At 43.2% G+C, this 18,057-nt stretch overlaps 1 protein-coding gene across 1 annotated transcript; it reads left to right on the forward strand.

Annotated features, from left to right (window-relative positions):
- The first annotated feature begins 196 nt into the window (after positions 1–196).
- Positions 197–14,196, forward strand: LOC109307006 (protein zyg-11 homolog B). Its single transcript, XM_019530628.1, has 12 exons — positions 197–217; positions 363–503; positions 938–1,114; positions 2,483–2,547; positions 3,458–3,557; positions 3,649–3,699; positions 5,368–5,529; positions 5,648–5,695; positions 6,671–6,868; positions 6,972–7,024; positions 8,339–8,436; positions 12,776–14,196. Exons 1-12 carry the CDS (start codon positions 197–199, stop codon positions 12,964–12,966), a joined length of 1,305 nt encoding a protein of 434 aa, XP_019386173.1. The 3' UTR covers positions 12,967–14,196.
- Positions 14,197–18,057: the final 3,861 nt, after the last annotated feature.

An 18,057-nucleotide genomic window follows, 5' to 3' on the forward strand; every position in this document is an offset into this window, starting at 1 on the left:
ACAAAATGACATAATCGACTTCTGTTGGCTTTGAAGTGACCCCCCTGCTTTGTATACTGGGGAATTCTGGCTTGAAGGCTGGATTGAGTCTGGACAGACCGGTTTGGTATATGCCCTGTGAATGCTGTTGTCTCTTTTTTTTTTCCTTTGGGGGATGTTTCCAATGTGTGTGGTTCTTGTTTGATATAGGCAAATCATGTATCATGTAGATGAAATGGTAAAATCTTGGGGATTAGCAGCCAAAAAAAAAAGAAAAGAAAAGTTTTTAAGGCTACCAACTCTGAAAAAATCATTTTATACAACTTAAAAAAAATGTGAACTCTGAAATGAAGCGGTGATGACTTTAAAACTTTTGTTTTTAGGTGTCTGGGGAAGCAAACGAAACTCAGATTTCAGAAGCGCTGAAGCGGTACAGCGAGCGGGCGTTCTTTGTGAGGGAAGCGCTCTTCCATCTATTCAGTCTGACGCATGTGATGGAAAAAACAAAGCCTGAAATTTTAAAGGTAAAACAATTCACTTGTAAACTGGCAGGCTAGGGTGCCAGTAGATTAATGGTAGCCTCAGCTGCCTAGCAGTAAGCCAATCCTAGGTTTCTTTTCCACTCTGGACTTTCTATCCTCTTCTGCTCTTGAAGGGGGACTGTTTCTATTTGGGCATATGCAGCAGGCTAGGGTTTTGGATCTGCCTAGAATATCGTGCAGTGCACACAGCATCCTGTCTGAGAGACTGCTGGAGCCAGTGCAGAAAGACTCAGGAAAAATGTAAGATGACAGCTGAAGGAGAGGGGTGCTCTCTGGAGACTGAGAAGGTTGCTGAGCTGAGCAAGAGGCAGGGAGAAGTTAGTCATATCTTTACTTTTTCCCACTGGGCCCAGGCTCGCTCTTGCATGTGGAGTATATGATACAAATATATCTTCTTTTTTTTCTTCGTATTTCAGCTTGTAGTCATTGGAATGAGAAATCACCCTCTGAACTTGCCAGTACAGTTAGCAGCAAGCGCATGTGTGTTTAACTTAACCAAGCAAGATTTAGCAGCGGGCATGCCTGTCCGATTACTGGCTGACGTCACTCATTTACTCCTCAAGGCCATGGAGCATTTTCCCAACCACCAGCAGGTAAAATACTTGGTTTCTTTTCTTCATTGGGTTTCTCATCGTATCTGGTGGGAGGGCCTAATACTAGAAATGCCACCTGGGCACTGTAATATGTCTCTGCTTTGAGAATACTTGAATATTGTGCAATACTGTATGCAAGCTAGTGAAATAGGATACTTTGTCCTGTAAAAATCATTAGGCATCTAAGAACAAGCATTGTAGATAATCTGAAAACATGAGCTTGGGCTTTGCCCCTTCTCCACTACCTCTGTGTTGTTCAAACCTATTCTGCCAATTATTTTGGGTATTTCTTTATCAAAATTGATTTCTAAGGTCTTTCAAAGCTTTTTACACTGGAGTACTAGCACTGAGTTAGTTGTGTCTATACTTTGGATTTAAGAGATCACAAGTAATGATTTTGTTAATTGTGTTTAGGTTATCTAGCTTGGATTTTTCTGTTTGGGATCTAGTTTAAAACTATCCATGTTTTCTTTGAAAACTGCTGCTCCTATTTCAGATGAGCGCCAATTAAAAAATTTAAGAGGAAGAAATGTTTAGACGTATGGTTATAATATCGTCAACTCTCTCTTCCTCTAGCCACATCTAGTCTTTTATTATATTTATTTGAAGCGTGATTATGAACAGTCGTATCACTTGATACCTTCAATAGAAAACTGTTGTATTTGGTAACCAGGTTGTAGCTGTATGTTGGTCTAGAGGCAAAAGGAATCGGAGCTCATGGTAGAGGTGATATATTTTATTAGACCAACTGGATTTTTGCAAAAAAAAATTCCTTATTTGTGAGCTTTCGGGCACAAGCACCCTTCTTCAGGCATAGGAGAAAAGATTGTAAAAGTTCTCCTGGGCAGAAATGAAAGTTCATATTTCATAGGAGAGTTGAAGGTGTCGTAAAATCTCCTGTTTGGAACAGTTCATTTTCTGCAGAAATTTGCAAAAATCTAGTTGGTGTAATAAAAGATACCACCTCTACCATGAGTTCTGATTCCTTTCGTATTTGGTAAAGAAGTCAAGCACAACCTAATTGGTGCATATTGCATTCTATCGTAAAGAGAAATTTAATCCTCACTGTGAAGGCTTACATTTCTCGAAAAGGATTAAGTTTTCTCAGTTTCACATTTTTCTTGTTTAGAAGTGTAACTAGTAGAGTACGTGATCCTAATAGGAAAAATATTTAATGATTTACCAAACTTGTTACAATTCCCCCTTAAGACAAGGTTCTTTGGGTGAATCTGATATCTTTTATTAGACCAACCTAAATAGTTGGAGAACAATTTTTAAGCAAGCTTTTGGGTTCAAAAACCCTTCATCAGGCTAAGGAAGCACTCTTAGAAGCCTGTGTCTCAATTTAACTTATTTTGTCTCATGCAGTTGCAAAAAAATTGCCTTCTTTCACTGTGCAGTGACAGGATCCTTCAAGATGTTCCATTTAACAGGTAAGTTTTATTCTGTTAATCGGTTGTAGCACTCAAGATCTCTTATTCACATTTTATTGTTTAGTTTTGAAATATGCAATATGCTGTTCTGGTCTTGGGGTCCAAGTTCTATATTGCCATTCAGGAGTCTAGAATTTGATTTATGGGGTTAAAGTCTGATTTCTGGTACAGTGCTATAAACCTGAGCTAATTCCCCTGATCTGCCTGTTCACAAGGATTTGAAGGCTAATAATTCACAATTATTAATTGTAGATCTAAAGACTTTGTAGAAAGGGCTGTTGATATCAGTTAAATTACTTCATCTTTAAACAGAAATCAGACTTTAACCCATATGAGTTGGAGGAGGAGAGGGGCCAATGCCCATTTGCAGCAATTTCTTTATTTAGAAATCTTGCTGGAAGACTTTGGAGGACGCTGCATCCTACATGCCAACACAGGAGGGCTGGGAAAATGCAGGTGTCTGTGGCCAGATTCTTTGGCGCTTTACAAAAGAGTGTCTTGTGCTTTGTGTTAAACCAGCAGTGAGAGATGCTAGGGGAGCAGATACTGAAGCCTGAGTATTATGCTGAGCCTCATTGAAGATCTTAATTCCTGTAGCAGACTGCTGGATCGTGAGCTTTTGTTCTTGCTTTCAGTAGGCAGACCTCTGGGTACCTTTCCTTGATCTTCTTTAACTTGCAATGATAGCAGCCTTTTCCCAATAGTCTCTCTGCAAAATTTCACTTACTGCATGGGTCTGAGATGAGCTTTGCTTTCTTTTTATGTTACTGTTGTAGTCAACCTGCTTGAGGCAAAGCACGCTGCTTCCAGTTTCCATTGCGTGGGGGCTTTTTGCTCTCATGTTACACATAGCTCCTTTTTAAAGGCTTGTATAGTTTTCATTCTGAAAATAAATGCTGTTTATTTTCAGGTTTGAAGCAGCAAAGCTTGTCATGCAGTGGCTGTGTAACCATGAAGATCAGAATATGCAGAGGATGGCCGTGGCTATAATCTCCATTCTAGCTGCAAAGGTACAAGACTTGAATCTGGAAATGTTGAAATTATAATTTCCCAGGCCCTGATTTTTGTTCTGAATTTTCACTTTGTTTTGTTTGATTGCAGCTTTCAACTGAGCAAACAGCTCAACTTGGTGCAGAACTTTTTATTGTTAGGGTAAGTCAAATAATCTCTTGCATACTTCTTCGGATCTCCTTGTTTCGCTGTTTTAAATTTGCTACTATTGACTGTATTCTAATAAAAGAAAAATTAGTATCTTAAGTCTTAATTCCCCAGCAATACTGTTTCTAGAAAAAACTGGAAAGATTGGTATTCCATGCTCAGGAAGCTGCTCAAATACTGTGGTAATGAATGTAAAATATAGGCCCAGATAAAATAGGAGCTAAAAGGAATGATGTGATGGTGTTAGGGCTTTGCTGACTGCAGGATAGAAGGAAACCTCTTGACTCTTAGTTTTCTACTCTAAACTGTATCTTTTGAAAAGAAGCTCCCAAGATCATATTTTATCTTGAAATTTTCTTTCTGCTGTATTTGGAGCTTAACCTCTTCTCATAATGATACCGCTAATCAAAGAGTCAAGATCTTTTGGTTTCTAATAGCTTAAATGCAGCTCAACTGTGGTGCAGAATGCCACTGTGGTGTCAACCAGCTGCAGCAGTGCATGTTACACTAAGCATGTAAAATTGTAATGCATTTCTCTAAATTATAAGAGTATCAGAAGTCATCATCCATGGGACCTGATTTCAGGACCAGTCTGATGGCTTGAACTTCAGGACAAGGGAAATACGTATTTCAGAAATGGCTCACTCAATTTCTGGAGAGAGAATATGCTGCTAAATACATCTCAAGACCAGCCAGTACACCAAACAGACATCTCCTTAATGTCCATTCAGGACTTTATCATGTTCGGGTGAAAGCTGTTATAAGCCTTTATTTTTCTACAGAATAAATGAGGTGTCTTAGTAGAGTTCATTGCAGAACTCAATACTCAGCATGCTCATTCCAGCTTATTTCAGGCATGGCACTTAAACTAGCGGCAGTAGGTCATTGCACACCTAAGGTGCCTCTACACATGCCCCTATGGTGCCGTTGTTATTGCATCGTCATTCAGTACTTCCAGGGAGTACTAAATAACAGCACAGTAACAGCCATTACTGCACTGTGCTGGCAGCGCACAGTTATTTTTAGCCACTACATTGCTGTGGCAAAGCGCTATACAGGGGAGCTTGTTGCTACAGCGTTGTAGCTGCGGCATCACAGTTTGTATGCCAGTGCTACTTCACCATAGCACATTGCTGTGGTGACATGGCATCTTGTGTAGATGTGCCCCTAGAACCTTAAATTTATGTTTCTGATGTTCCTTCCTCTGACCTTAATATAATACTTACCTTCAGATCTGGGGTAGAAAATTTAGAATAAATTGCCACCCTTGGCAACAATAAGATGGAAATAATGCAGTAGGTGGACGAGTTCGTCTGGTACTCATGAGGTATTAGGGGGCTGGACTCGATCTTCCAAGGTCCCTTCCAACCCTAATATCTAACGTCTGTGAATTTTGAGGTGGCTCGTAGTAACTTTGAGACCTGAAATATGCCCAGTTATACAGAGGAATCCACCTAGTAGGGAAGCGTCAGTGTTTAGGAAGATAATTATAATTAAAATGTATGGAAAAGCTGATACGGTTAGTCTTAATATATACATTGCTATTTTAATCGGAGATGTCCTTGTTCATTGCCCAGGTCTGTGCATAAGCAAACAAGCTGATAAAGGTGTAGAGCTTTACAGTTTGCAAAGTTAACTGCCATTTGCTTTTCCTCTTTTCAGCAACTTTTACAAATAGTAAAGCAGAAAACAAATCAGAACCTTGTGGATACCACACTCAAATTTACACTGAGCGCACTTTGGAATCTCACTGATGAATCTCCAACCACATGTCGACACTTTATTGAAAATCAAGGGCTAGAACTCTTCATGAGAGTCCTGGAGGTGAGGACCATGTTTTTTGTGGCAGATTTGCCGCATAGGTTTATGACCAACAAATGCATCAAATGCAATTTCAGTATTGATCTTATTTAAAGCCTCTGTGTTGTGTTTCTTTTTACAGTCTTTTCCATCAGAGTCCTCTATCCAGCAGAAAGTTCTTGGCCTTCTGGTAAGATGAACATGAACTCTAAATTTCACAAATACTAGTTCCTGTTATTTACGGACATTCCACATTCAGTTTTTATTTAGGAATTTCTTCAGATGCCACACTGTTCATTATACCTCACCTAAACTTTAATTTTTTATTCCATTTTCGTATGGGCCAGGTATTTTATGTTGTTTTAGATTTATATTGCCATTTTTCCAAAAGCACCAGTTCATTTAGGACTGTCCATTGACTAGATTACTTTGAAAAAGGTAGCGCACAAATCTACAGATGAATACAAGTGCCAAAAGAAGGTCAAAAGTCAGTGCGCTTGTACTCCTACCATCAGTCTGGATAAACTTTTCAAAGCACTTAAACTTGGAAACTTCAAAAAACAGCTGTGTAATATGTCTTAACTAGCCAGTTGCCTGTCAAGAATGACAGGAGCAGGCAGGTGGGGATGGCCCCATGCACCAGAGCAGGAGGGCAAGGCTGTGGCACCAGCACCCCGTGCCACCACCTCCAAGGAGCTGGGGGAGTGGGAGGGAGGCCAGTTATACTGACCTTGCCCCTGCTCCATCCCCTGCGTCCCCGCTGTTCCCCTCTACCCAAGGAGCAGGACCAGGGGGGAGGGCAGGCAAGGCCAGCATTGTGTGTCTGTCTGTGCAGAGCACTCTGGTTGTTTGTCAGCATTGTGCTTGGCTGCTGAAACAACCAATCAGAGTGCAACTTAAGCGTTATGGTCAGACAGCCAGACAAACTAAGGCTCTTATTATATTAGAATATTGTATTAGAATGGTCATGGAAGGAAATGTTTTGAGATCCTCTGCCTCTTAGGCAAATGCCTACAATAAAGGCAAAAATGTAGTTCATTTCGTAGCTTTTATTGCAGTTGAAAATATCCCAAAATGTCCATGTGTGATTCAGTTCAGTCTAGACATCCATCTGATTCAGGAACTAGAGTCTTGTCACTTACTTTTGAACTTTCTTTTCTTGCAGAACAACATAGCAGAAGTGAAGGAGCTCCATTCTGAACTAATGTGGAAGGACTTTATAGATCACATCAGCAAACTGTTGCATAGTGTGGAGGTGGAAGTCAGTTATTTTGCAGCTGGGATTATTGCTCACTTGATATCTAGAGGAGAGCAGGCTTGGACATTGAGTCGCAGCCAAAGGACATCTCTTCTTGAGCAGCTGGTACAGAAATGACTAAAAACTGTCTCTTCGTTTGCCCTGCAGCATTGTAAGCTTATCTATATTTAGTATTGAGTGTTTCAGCTCTTGGTTCTGTGTCTTGCAGCATTCAGCTATTTTGAACTGGCCAACCCCAGAATGTGAGATGGTGGCATACAGGTAACTATTGCCTTGATTTCAAGTTTGAAGTACAAGTTTCTCTTGCTTTATGCTGTACATGCGTTCCTGGAAAACAGTGCGTAACTCAAACTTGCATAAAGGGAACCCGCTTTACAATGTAACAAATAGGGATCAGTTCAAAGACCTTGACTGTACCGACCCCCAGACCCATTTCTACCACTTTTACAAGACAATTTTGGTACTTGCCAACAACAGAGTACACACAAGCATAGAGTGGTGGTAAATGCTACCATAATGGTGATGGCAACTACAGAAACATGTGTAGCAGACACCGAGCAAGGAGCACAGATCCACACAGGAGACTGTATTTTGGTGTCCATCACCCCCACAATGCACCGCACAAAGCAACTGACTACGGGTTTCCACCACACCAATTGCATAAGAATGAATTTACCTCGCATATAATGAGTTCTTGGTATTAAAAGGGTCATTGCATAAGAGCAAATTCACACATATGTAACCCGCATAAAGTGAGGAAAACCAGTGTGTGACAATTAGTTGAAAAAATTCACTTGGTGTCTGGAACAGTGCAGACTTGGCTTTTACTTCCTGTGGGTAAAAACATACCTCTTGATTTTAAAGCCATGAATATTGTTCCCTTGCCTTTAAGATTGAAGGGGAAAGTTAGAGCCAGCCTAGGTCTCCTTTTGTAGCTCAGTATTATATTTTCCTTCTCCCCCTTTCTTAAAAATGGCAGGACTGAGGCAGCCACCCTGGCTGCCGTGTGTGTGTATGGTGGGGGAAAGCAGCTGCAACTCCAGCTGCATGATTGTGCTGGCGGCAGCACCCAGAAGTCACTGCTGCCCCTGTGTATGGCAGCTGCTCTTGTAACTCAGCTATGTGGTTAAGCCTTTGATTCCTAGCAGGGCTTTCAGATGAATGTTCAAAGGCCCATGTGAAGAAGCTAACTGGGCAGGTAGGTTTTTAGCTACGTTAATTTTGGCTAGGATTGTATGTCTCTGATTTAGAGACTTCCAAGCCAAAGGAGAGGAAGGGGGAAATATTAGGTCATCTATTCTGACTTATTTGTAATAGGTCATACAACTACATCCGTTTTACTTTTGCTTATAAGTAATAAGGGACACCCGAAAACTATCACAGTCCACATACTACTTGTGAGTAAGTTATTGTTAGCAGTAGGAACCAAAGCCAACTCCTCCATCTAAGATGCAACATATCCCAGCTCTCTTGCCTAAACCCTTAGTGAAAATAGAGTATGATCTTTGAAGTACCAGTATTCAGCATTGAAATGACCTGCTGAGTATCTCTTTTGGCTTGTTTCTTTTCCTGTAGGTCCTTCAATCCTTTTTTCCCTCTGCTTGGTTGTTTCATGACACCTGGGGTTCAGTTATGGGCAGTATGGGCCATGCAGCACGTATGCAGCAAGAACCGTACGTACCAAGATAAAACAATGCTTTGAGCTCCTATTTCAATATCCAGTCTGCCAGGATGACTAAAAAGCAGACAGTGCTGACGGTATTCATCCTTAACTCCAGTGCAGAGATCATGCCAGTTTTTAAAGTGTTACAATTAAGGGAGGAGAGAAGCAATCTTATGGTCAGAACAGGAGTTTTGGGGTAGTCCTGATTTTAGCCCCTTTACAATTAATCACTGTGACGCAAGGTGAGTTTCTTCATCTGTTTTCTCCATCTATAATAGGACAATACCATCTGTGTTTGTAAGATGCTTTGTGATCTGCAGAAAGGGGCTATATGTGAAAAGGATCAGTCCCCTTTAGAACACATGAAGGTAACATGACTGAACCAAACCCTCCATGCTTTTTAATGCTCATTATGGCTTAATTTTTTTAGTACAGTGTAATTTAGGTAAACTCTGCTGCAGTACATGCAGCAGCTGTCCTTTAAAGGTTAGGGATTACTTAAAGAAGTTAGATGCTTTAAAGTTGGCAGATTCAGGTGGGATATACCCTAAGGAAGTGGAGGAATTGGCTGAAGTAATTTCAGAGCCATTGGCTATTCTTTGAGAACTTATGTAGGTCAGTTGAGGTCCTGACTGATTGGAAAAGGGCAAATATAGTCATCATCTTTAAGGAAGGGAAGAAGGAGGAACTGCAGATCAGTCAGTCTGACCTTTGATAACTGGAAAAATTATGGAAAAGATCCTCAAGAAATCTGTGTAGCACCTTGAAGGAAATGATAAGGAACAGCCAGCATGGAGTAACTGAGAGCAAGTTATGCCTGACCAAGTCGAGGTCCTTCTATGATAGTGACAAGTTCTGTGGATGGGGGTGAGTAGTGGATATGATATACCTTGACTTTTAGCAAGGTTTTTGACACAGTCCTTTATGGTATTCTGATTAACAAGCTAAGGAAATAGAGACTGGACAAAAGTACTGGCATGTGGATACATAACTGATTGGGTTGTCAATGGTCCAATGCCTAGCTGGGAGAAGGTATCAAGGAGGGTTCCCCATGGGTCTGTCCTGGGGTTATTATTGTTTAACATGTTCATTAATGGATTTGGATGATGGAATTGAGTGCACACTCAACAAATCTGGGGAAGACACTAAGTTGGGTGGAGTTGCACTCTGGAGGGCAGGGCTAAGATCCAGAATGACCTGGATAGACTGGAGAAATAGACAATAATCAACCAGATAAGATTAGGCAAGGACAAGTGCAAAGGCCTGCACCTGGGACAGAATATTTGCACATGTGCATACAGGGAATGACTGGCTAGGCTCCTGCATTGCAGAGAAGGACCTGGGGGCTACCTGGGGGTTACTGTAGACCCTAAGCTGAATATGAGCCAACAGCGTGCTCTTGTTGCGCAAAAGAAAAAAAAAGGCCAACAGCATACTAGGTTGTATTAAGAGGAGTGTCACCTGCAAATCAAGGGAAGTGACTCTTCCACTCTTCGGCACTGGTGAAGCCTCACCTGGAGTATTGTGTCCAGTTTTGGGGCCTGTACTTCAAGAAAGTTGTGGACAGAGTTGAAGAGAGTCCAGCAGAGTGTGACAAATATGATTAGGGGCCTTGGAAACAAGACCTGTGAGGAAAGGCTGAAAGAACTAGGGTTATTTAGTTTGGAGAAGAGAAGACTTTGGGATGGGGTTTTCATAATCTTCAAATACTTGTAGGGCTGTTATAGAGAGGATGGAGATGGACTGTTCTCTATAGCTGTAGGGGATAGGACTAGGAGCAATGGCGTCAAACTGCAGCAGAGGAAATTTAGGTTGGAGATTAGGAGGAACTTTTTTAATCCTGCTGGGAGTAAAACTGGAGGTTCCTGGTTAGAGGACCTTGCCCCTCTGCTCAGGGTCAGTCTGCCATATTTGGGGTAAGGAAGGAATTTTACCCTATGGTCAGATTGGTGTGGACTGTGGGGGGTTTTGCCCTCTGTAGCAGGGGGTGTTGCCCTCTACCTGGGACCTCTTGAGCATATGTTGACCACATTTTATAGAAACAGGACATTGGCTGCCATAGGTTCTCTGCCTTACTTCGGGTAGGTTAGGGTTTTAGGTCTGTGTTGCGTCAGAATTCATGGTAATCATATGTACAGTTTAGATGATCATTTGTATGGGATAGTTAGGATTGATCCTACCATAGGTAGGGGGTTGGACTAGATGACCTCTAGAGGTCCTTTCCAGCCCTACTTCTCTATGACTAACTCTGAGGGTATTCAAGAATTGGAACAGGCTACCTAGAGAATCTGTGCAGTCTTCATTCATGGAAATTTTCAAGCACGGGTTAGACAGGCAGGCTGGGATTAGTTTAGTTGGGGACTTTAGCAGGGGGTTGGACTAGATGATCTTGTAAGATCTGTTATCCCTTATTTCCTATGGTCGAAGGTAGTTTAAGTGGTGACACAATCCTACTGATAGGCAGTGCTTTGTACCTGCATGTAGTAATCCCTCTGCCCTTTATTCCTTTCAGATAAGAATAGTGCTAGTTTCCTGTTAATTTAAAGTATTTGTTTTGCTGTTCAGCTGTTGGCACGCCACAGATGGGGTTCAGACTGAGTATTGTAGAACTGTGAAGCTCGGGAAAGAGATTTTGCTGCTGGGTTACAGGGAAATTGCTGTTCAGGTTGAGACCAGTTGTATCCTGTTACTCTGACTTTGAGAACTCAAATATTAATCTCTGACAATGACCTGTGGCAAGCACTCCTAAAAGAAGCTGTTGGGAAAACTAGCAGTAGGCAGGTATGGAATAATAGCATGTTGTTGGGGAAATCTTCCAAGCCCTTGGTTTTTTGGAGATTGTTTTAAAGGAAAAGGTATGAAGGTGGGTTGGGAGTTCTTTGACAAATATCCAGGAAGCTTTCGTTGTGCAGTGAAGGAGGACATAGCTCCTCCTTAACTCTCTTTGGATAAAGAGAGAGAATTTTAAGATGAGTCTATCTACATTCTTTATTTCCCATGCAGGCAATTCTTTACAGCAGCTAGTGGTCTCTCACCAGTCTGCTCCGTTATCCACAACAACATCCTATTTTGACAATGGAGTGTGTTAGTATTAGTTTCATTGTGCTAAATGTCATCACTTGGGAAAAATCTGAAGTCAGTACTTAAATTGTCAACCTCAGTATGGCTCCACTGAGATGGAAGGGAACAACTTGCACCAGGACTGTCACTTGTAGGCAGATGTTGTTCCCCAAATTACATTAGACACCTGTTTTGAAAACTTTATTTAAAAATTTGGATGCTATAGAGCCTTGTTCTCTAAATGGTGCTGATTCCCAGACAAACTACATCTCAGTGTAATTGAGCATAAGGTATAATATATACAGTGCACTCTCTGCAAATGCCTGTTCTTGGGACTGAGAGAATCTGTACACCTACTCTAAGTCAATATGAACAATGCTAATTAATTGTAGGAACAGCCTGCACTAAGTTTTTTTCCAACTCATTAAGGCTTGTTTCTTAGAGCACCTCATGCCTCTGATAGCAGCCTTGAATTTGCCAGCACCTCATTGCTGTTACCAAATATCTAGTTAAACACAGTCAAATTATGTTACAGTGAAGACAGTGGGCCAAGAGCTGTGTGGATAACTGATATGTAGATACCTGGAGCTTGTTGATATATAAGCAATAAAAAAAAAAACCCATTGGGACCAGTGTTTTGTTATGCAATTAGGTGAACTATGTACTTATCCAGTATGCTTATGTCAGGAGTGGGGGAAAAATACAGCCCATGGGCTAGATCAGTAGTACAGATATGTAGAACTGAATACTTGCGAGTGCATTTGTAGCATCTCATGTCATTTTAACTGCAGGCATCAGTGGCTAATACAATGATTTTGAAGATTTTTATTTCCTGTTTGTGGTATGAGGCAGTATAAGTGCTGTGGTGCCTCAGATTCCACTTTTGGTATCTGTTGCTTATGACAGGTGCTAACAACAGCAACTGCTTTCTACATACTTGGCAGTTTTCAATCACCTAAGCCCCTGAGCATGGAAACATTAACAAATGCAACACCTGTGGGATAGGGTCAGTCCCCACATTTTGCAGGTGGCTCAAAAAGACACTGATGAAGTTAGGAAGGGACCATGAAGATGTGAGCCCCTGTCAGGTATTGTAACCAGAAAAGTCTCTCCCTCACTCTATTGGAGTACAGTAAAATTCTGATATGGCTTTTTTCTTGGTATGTGCCCTTGCAAATGTCCTGAAGGGCTGAAATAGGTAGAAGTAGAATTGAATTAGAGCCTGCATGTAACTAGTGTCTAAAAAGAGCCAGAAGTAACTCTTTTTCCACCCCCCCTTCTCATTTCAGCTGCCAGGTACTGCAGCATGTTAATTGAAGAAGGAGGATTGCAGCACTTGTACAACATCAAGGAAAACATTCAGACTGATCCAGATGTCCAGCGAATTGCCATTGCCATTTTAGATAGTTTAGAAAAACATATTATGCGTCATGGAAGACCACCCCCATGTAGAAAGCAGCAGCAAGCCAAACCAAACTGAAGGCTGCTGGTGTTGGTGTGTCAACTATCCTCTCTGTAATAATCCTTTGACGTGTGTGTAGTTGGAGTAACTTGTACTATAGTGGTCACCATTAAAGTTGTTTGCCAGCAGTTGTGGTACTCAATACCACGTGTGGTAACCATTGGTGAATGTCAACTTTAATGGCAACTGCAGTATGCAACATGTAAGAGGATCTAGGATCACTGCTTGAGCTGGTCATACCTATAGGATTTCTGCAGGATACAAAGAGGTGGAACATGTACAGGTTGGAATGTACATCAGCACCAGACATCGAGGAATATCTTGTCGTGTGACTTGACTTCTGGGACAGATGGTCACTTCATCTCTGCGACTGCGGTTTTATAGAACCGTTTACCAACATGGTGTTTGAATAGAACTGTTTGTGATTGTGGCATTCAGCACTCTTGCAGCTTAATACAAAAATTTATGCATGCACACATTAAAATGATGCTTGTAACTAAGGTGACCAGAATGTCCTGCTAAGCTCTATTCAGACCTAACAGTCTTCAAAACTTCTTTTCCTGTTGCCAACAAGCTGTGCTCTTTGTGTCTCTAGAAGCAGACTGTTGTTTCTTGCAGCTGTTGGCCTCCCCTGACTCCTCCAGGCTGCATCAACAAATTTAGGATCAACACTATCCCCCTCTTTGGGGCTGGGGTGGGGGGGAAGAGGAGAAGTGGAACTAACTGCTGAAGCGGAGCAACAGAAGTAAGCAGGAAAGGGAAGAGATGGGAAATGTGAAGCAGATATGCTGAGTGTTTGCATTTTGAAATCAAGGAAGTCTTCTTTGTTCTTTAAAGAAGTGTGGAAAATGAGGGGTCTCCCCAGTTCCACTCAGCAAGAAAGTTGAAACAAGACGGCCCTTTTCAGCACTTGGGACTGCAAGTCCTAACAGAAGGCCCCAGGTGTTTGGTCACCTTACTTATAACAGGCTGTTTTTGCCATTTCCTGTAAATACTTGGTTAGTATTGTGCAATGACTTATTCCTAAGACATCACAGTGCAAACTGTTGGCCAACATTGTATGCAAGGCCCTGTGTCAATTGCATTGTGTGTGGAGTGTGAAATTTTACATAAAGCTGTTTAATTGTAAAAAAAGATTCTCTTCCCCCCCCCCCTTATGTTACTTCTGACTTACAAATTGTATTGAATAAAGTAGGTTGCACAGCACACTGGTGCTTGACAAAATACAAGTGTTGGAAGCAAACTGTACAGTAGTTCAAATTTCCTTTATTTTGAGAATTGGTCCTTAGTTCTATTTTCCTAGCCAGGTGATGAAGTTTCCATATCTGTGTATTAAGTGACTAAAAAAGAGGCATGTCACTAGTTGGTACTGTTCATAAAGGGAATCTCTCTGCTGCCTACCCTGCTGGGGGTGGGGATTGGCAGCTTTGCAACACCATTTAAATTTTTCAATGTTGTGAAGCTAACATACCCTCTATGTTCTCTAACCGTTCAGTTGTAGCTCAAATGAAATGTCTCTTGCTTTAAGGTATTATTGTATTATATAGTATGTGTGTTTTGTACTCCCAAGTATCTAGATCGGGGTGGGCAATTATTTTGGGCAGAGGGCCACTTACCAAGTTTCAGAAAGCCGTCGAGGGCTGCATGACAGGCAGTCTAGGGCAGATTAATATTAATTTTCTACACTTTTCAGGGGCCCCACAGGCCAGATAGAATGGCGTGGAGGGCCGCATCTGGCCCCTGGGTCACATTTTGCCCACCCCTGATCTAGATGGCTTCACTCTTCTCCACAAATCTGGATGTAGGCAGTTCTCATGCTCCCAAAAGAAGTGAAATTTGGCAGCAGCTTAAAATGGAGTGTATTTAAACAAAAAAAACTCTAGCTGTTTTTATGGTTTGTAGAGAGCACTTGAGGGTTTGCCCTCTAAGTTGATGCTTCAAGGAAATTGGTTCTAAAGTAATGCTTTCCCCCATATATATGTGTGTATGTGTATTTAATTTATTCCTTGTTTTCACAGGAATAACAAAGTATGCAATTTAAAGATTGACCTGTCAGATCAGTTACGGGAGGTGGAGGGATCTGGGAGGTGGGCAGGGGAAGTCCCAGAGATAACAGAGAGGGAGAGAGAGCCATATCTACTCCGAATTCTTTCCTCCTTTGTACCTGTTTGTGGGGAGCTGCCCCTCCTGGAGGTACACCAGCCCTTCTTCCTGCTTCCCTGTGTAGATCTGGATTGAAGGATGGCCATGAAAGCATAGCATATGGAATCTTGCATTTCCTGGTTTCAGAGGTTTAAAGTATATTCCTCTCCTGCCTGGAGGAAACAATGAACAAGTGATGATGCATTGGAAAGGGCTGGCCTGTTTGTGCCACGCCCAAAGATTTGTCTGGGGAAACAGGCAGGAGGGTCAGGCACAATGTACAGTTTGACAACCAAGGACGTGTTAGACACTAGTGAGGCAGAGGACCTGAGAGAAACATTTCAATCCGGGATGTCAAAGATGGAGTTTATGGACCGGATCCAGCATACAGAACTGTGTCATCTGGGCCCTGGGGCTCTCTGCGGGGTCAGAAATATGGTGGTGGGAGGAGCAGCATTTAACACTGCTGCTACCGCGTTTCTGACCCCATAGGGCGGATGTTACAGCTCTTCACTCCAGATCTGGCCTGCAGACCAGCTGCACTCAACTCATCCAGCTTGTGGGGCCGAATAACTTTGACACCCCTGGTTTAATGGCTAGGAAGGGAGAGTTGAACCAGGAATACTGGCACAGGAGACTAAGAGTATGAGGAATGGGGGAGGAGGGAGTTAGCAGTCTGCTTCTCTACCCTCACACATAGCCAACACTAGTAAGTGTTGAGATTTTGGGACATAAGATTTGTTTCCCTCACTAAAAATACAAAATTAGATGGAAACCTGTGGGTGAGAGGGAAAAGATTGTAAAATTCAGTGCGAGTGGGGTTATTTCTGGGGGCAATGCTGTTTGCACCAAGCTGTTTTGAACAAGCTGTTTGAACAGCTTACCTAAACGTGTTTAGTCCTGGTAAAGACATCTTGCACTATACTGCCTCCTGTCCGTATAGTATATGCTGTCTGCAAAAGCATTGCGTTTGAGTGGGGTAAGACTGCTCAGGAGTGCACTGTTGAGTGTACTTTAAACTGCCTATGGCTTCCAGACATTCAAGTGTCATTATCCTTCAACAGCATCAAGTTCATGAGAAACCAGAATGCTATTAATTCTGTGTAAATGAAAATTGTTGGTGCTGATGTGTGAAATGGCTTGGGGCAAGCAAGAAGCAAGTGATTATAGCTAAAGGAGTATTTACTTTACAAATACTAGCTAATGAACAGAATAGAGACAGCGGCTGGTTTAGGCTGTAGCCCTTTCTCTCACTGCTGGCTTCGTGGCCCAAGTGAAATACATTTTTGTTGTCTCAGGGCACAGATGGAGGAGCCAGTAGGATACACCATCCCAGTGTTACCTACATCAGTTTTGTATACCAGTGTAAATCACCCAGGGATCAGGATCATGCAGCTCTCCTGGGGTATCACACAGTCCATGGTCTACCTGCACCTTGCTGGTTGCTGGTGGGAGAGCAAATTTGATCACTTCCTTTTAGCAAACTTATCCTAATGCTAGAAGTGTGTTGGGGCAGTGCTACACCTGTGGCAGCTGTGATTCGCAGGGTAGTGCTGGTCTAGTATTACCCCTCTACCCGCAAAGTGGGTAACTGGGGCTGCTGCCCTGGTTTTCACCCTTGCAGTTATGCTATCCCCTAGCCCATGCAGACCAGATCAGTCGGAGTGCAACTAAAGCATTACGGACAGACATCAAATGGTGTCATTCACACTTCCTCAGAGGCAAGGACTTTTTTGGTTCTTATTGGTCTGTGTAGATGGGAGACAGGTCAGACAAGCTTTTGGGCACAGATTGCCTACCCTTGGAAGGACTACCTGTGTCTGGAAATGTCTCTGATCTCTCTTCCATCTGCCTAGTTGGCCTAACTAGGGTTGCCAACTCTGTTTGAATCTATGCCAGGAAGTTTCATCACATGATGTGATGACATTAATGACTTTACCTCAAGAAGGCAAATGCACATGCCTATTACATTTTTAAAAAACCCTACTGGACTACTGTATAAATGGGATTCAACATTTCATAATTAAATGATAGGGCATTCATTAAATTATCTCTGAGGTCACTCTTGGCCGTCTACTGGAGATTTATATTTAACTAGCCAATTGCCTGTCAAGAATGATGGGGGGAGTGCGCAGGGATGGAGCCCCACGTCCCCCATCTCCCACCCTGTCCAGGCCCATTCCCCACTTCCCTCCTGCTGCTTGGGGTCCAGGCCCCCTCCCTGCTGCAGTGGGGGAGGGGAGGAGTGAGCCTGAAGATGGGGAGAAGCAGGGCCAGCGTGCGGGGTGGGGGGAGCATCGGGCCCAGGCCGGCCTGGTGGCTGCCGGGGGATGGGAGTACCGGGCTCCGGGCTGACAAAGGGGAGGAGGAGTGGCTTTGGACCCCGGACCTTGCTTCCCCCCTCCGCGTGGCTGCCATCATCACCAGGGAGCAAGGTGGGGGGGAGGGGAAGGCTACCCACGCCCCCTCCTCACGGCAGCACGCTGCCACTTGCCTGAATGCTTCTCCGCACGCTGATTGGCTGTTTGCCAGCCAATCGGAACGCAACTAAAGCAGTACGTAGAGACAGACAGAAAGGCTGGTCCAATATTCGAATTCCTGGAGCGTTGGCAGCCCCAGGCTTAGGCGAAGGTCTTGCCAAACCCTCCTCTGTTCTTGCATCGCATCCCCGCGGCGAGCAGGCACCGTCCGCTGGACTGAGGGTCATGCCAGCGTCGCCCCCTTGCCTGCGGCGGAGGGAACGTGTCCCGAAACGCTATCGCACGCATTCCCCTCCCGTTGGCCCGGGGGCAGGCGCGTAACTATGGGGGCAGCTAGCACCATGAGGGGGAAGGAAGAGCGGCGGGGGGGAGTGCTTGGCGTGCACACGGAGGGGTTGCGGGTAGAGACGAGGCTCGTGTGGCGGGCGGCTGGTTGACTCTAGAGGCGAACCTGCTCCTCCCCCAGTCCCGGCCGCTAACGGCCGTT

The sequence above is a fragment of the Crocodylus porosus genome, unplaced genomic scaffold (genome assembly GCF_001723895.1).
Source record: "Crocodylus porosus isolate Cpor-Errol unplaced genomic scaffold, CroPor_comp1, whole genome shotgun sequence".
Lineage (NCBI taxonomy): Eukaryota > Metazoa > Chordata > Crocodylia > Crocodylidae > Crocodylus > Crocodylus porosus.

Bases quoted from the DNA above. Each gene is read 5' to 3' on its own strand.
- LOC109307006 (XM_019530628.1), top strand. From the start codon at position 197: ATGTATCATGTAGATGAAATG. The intron at 218-362 runs GTAAAATCTTGG...TTTTGTTTTTAG, and splicing joins TGTATCATGTAGATGAAATG to GTGTCTGGGGAAGCAAACGA. The intron at 7,025-8,338 runs GTAACTATTGCC...CTTTTCCTGTAG, and splicing joins TGTGAGATGGTGGCATACAG to GTCCTTCAATCCTTTTTTCC.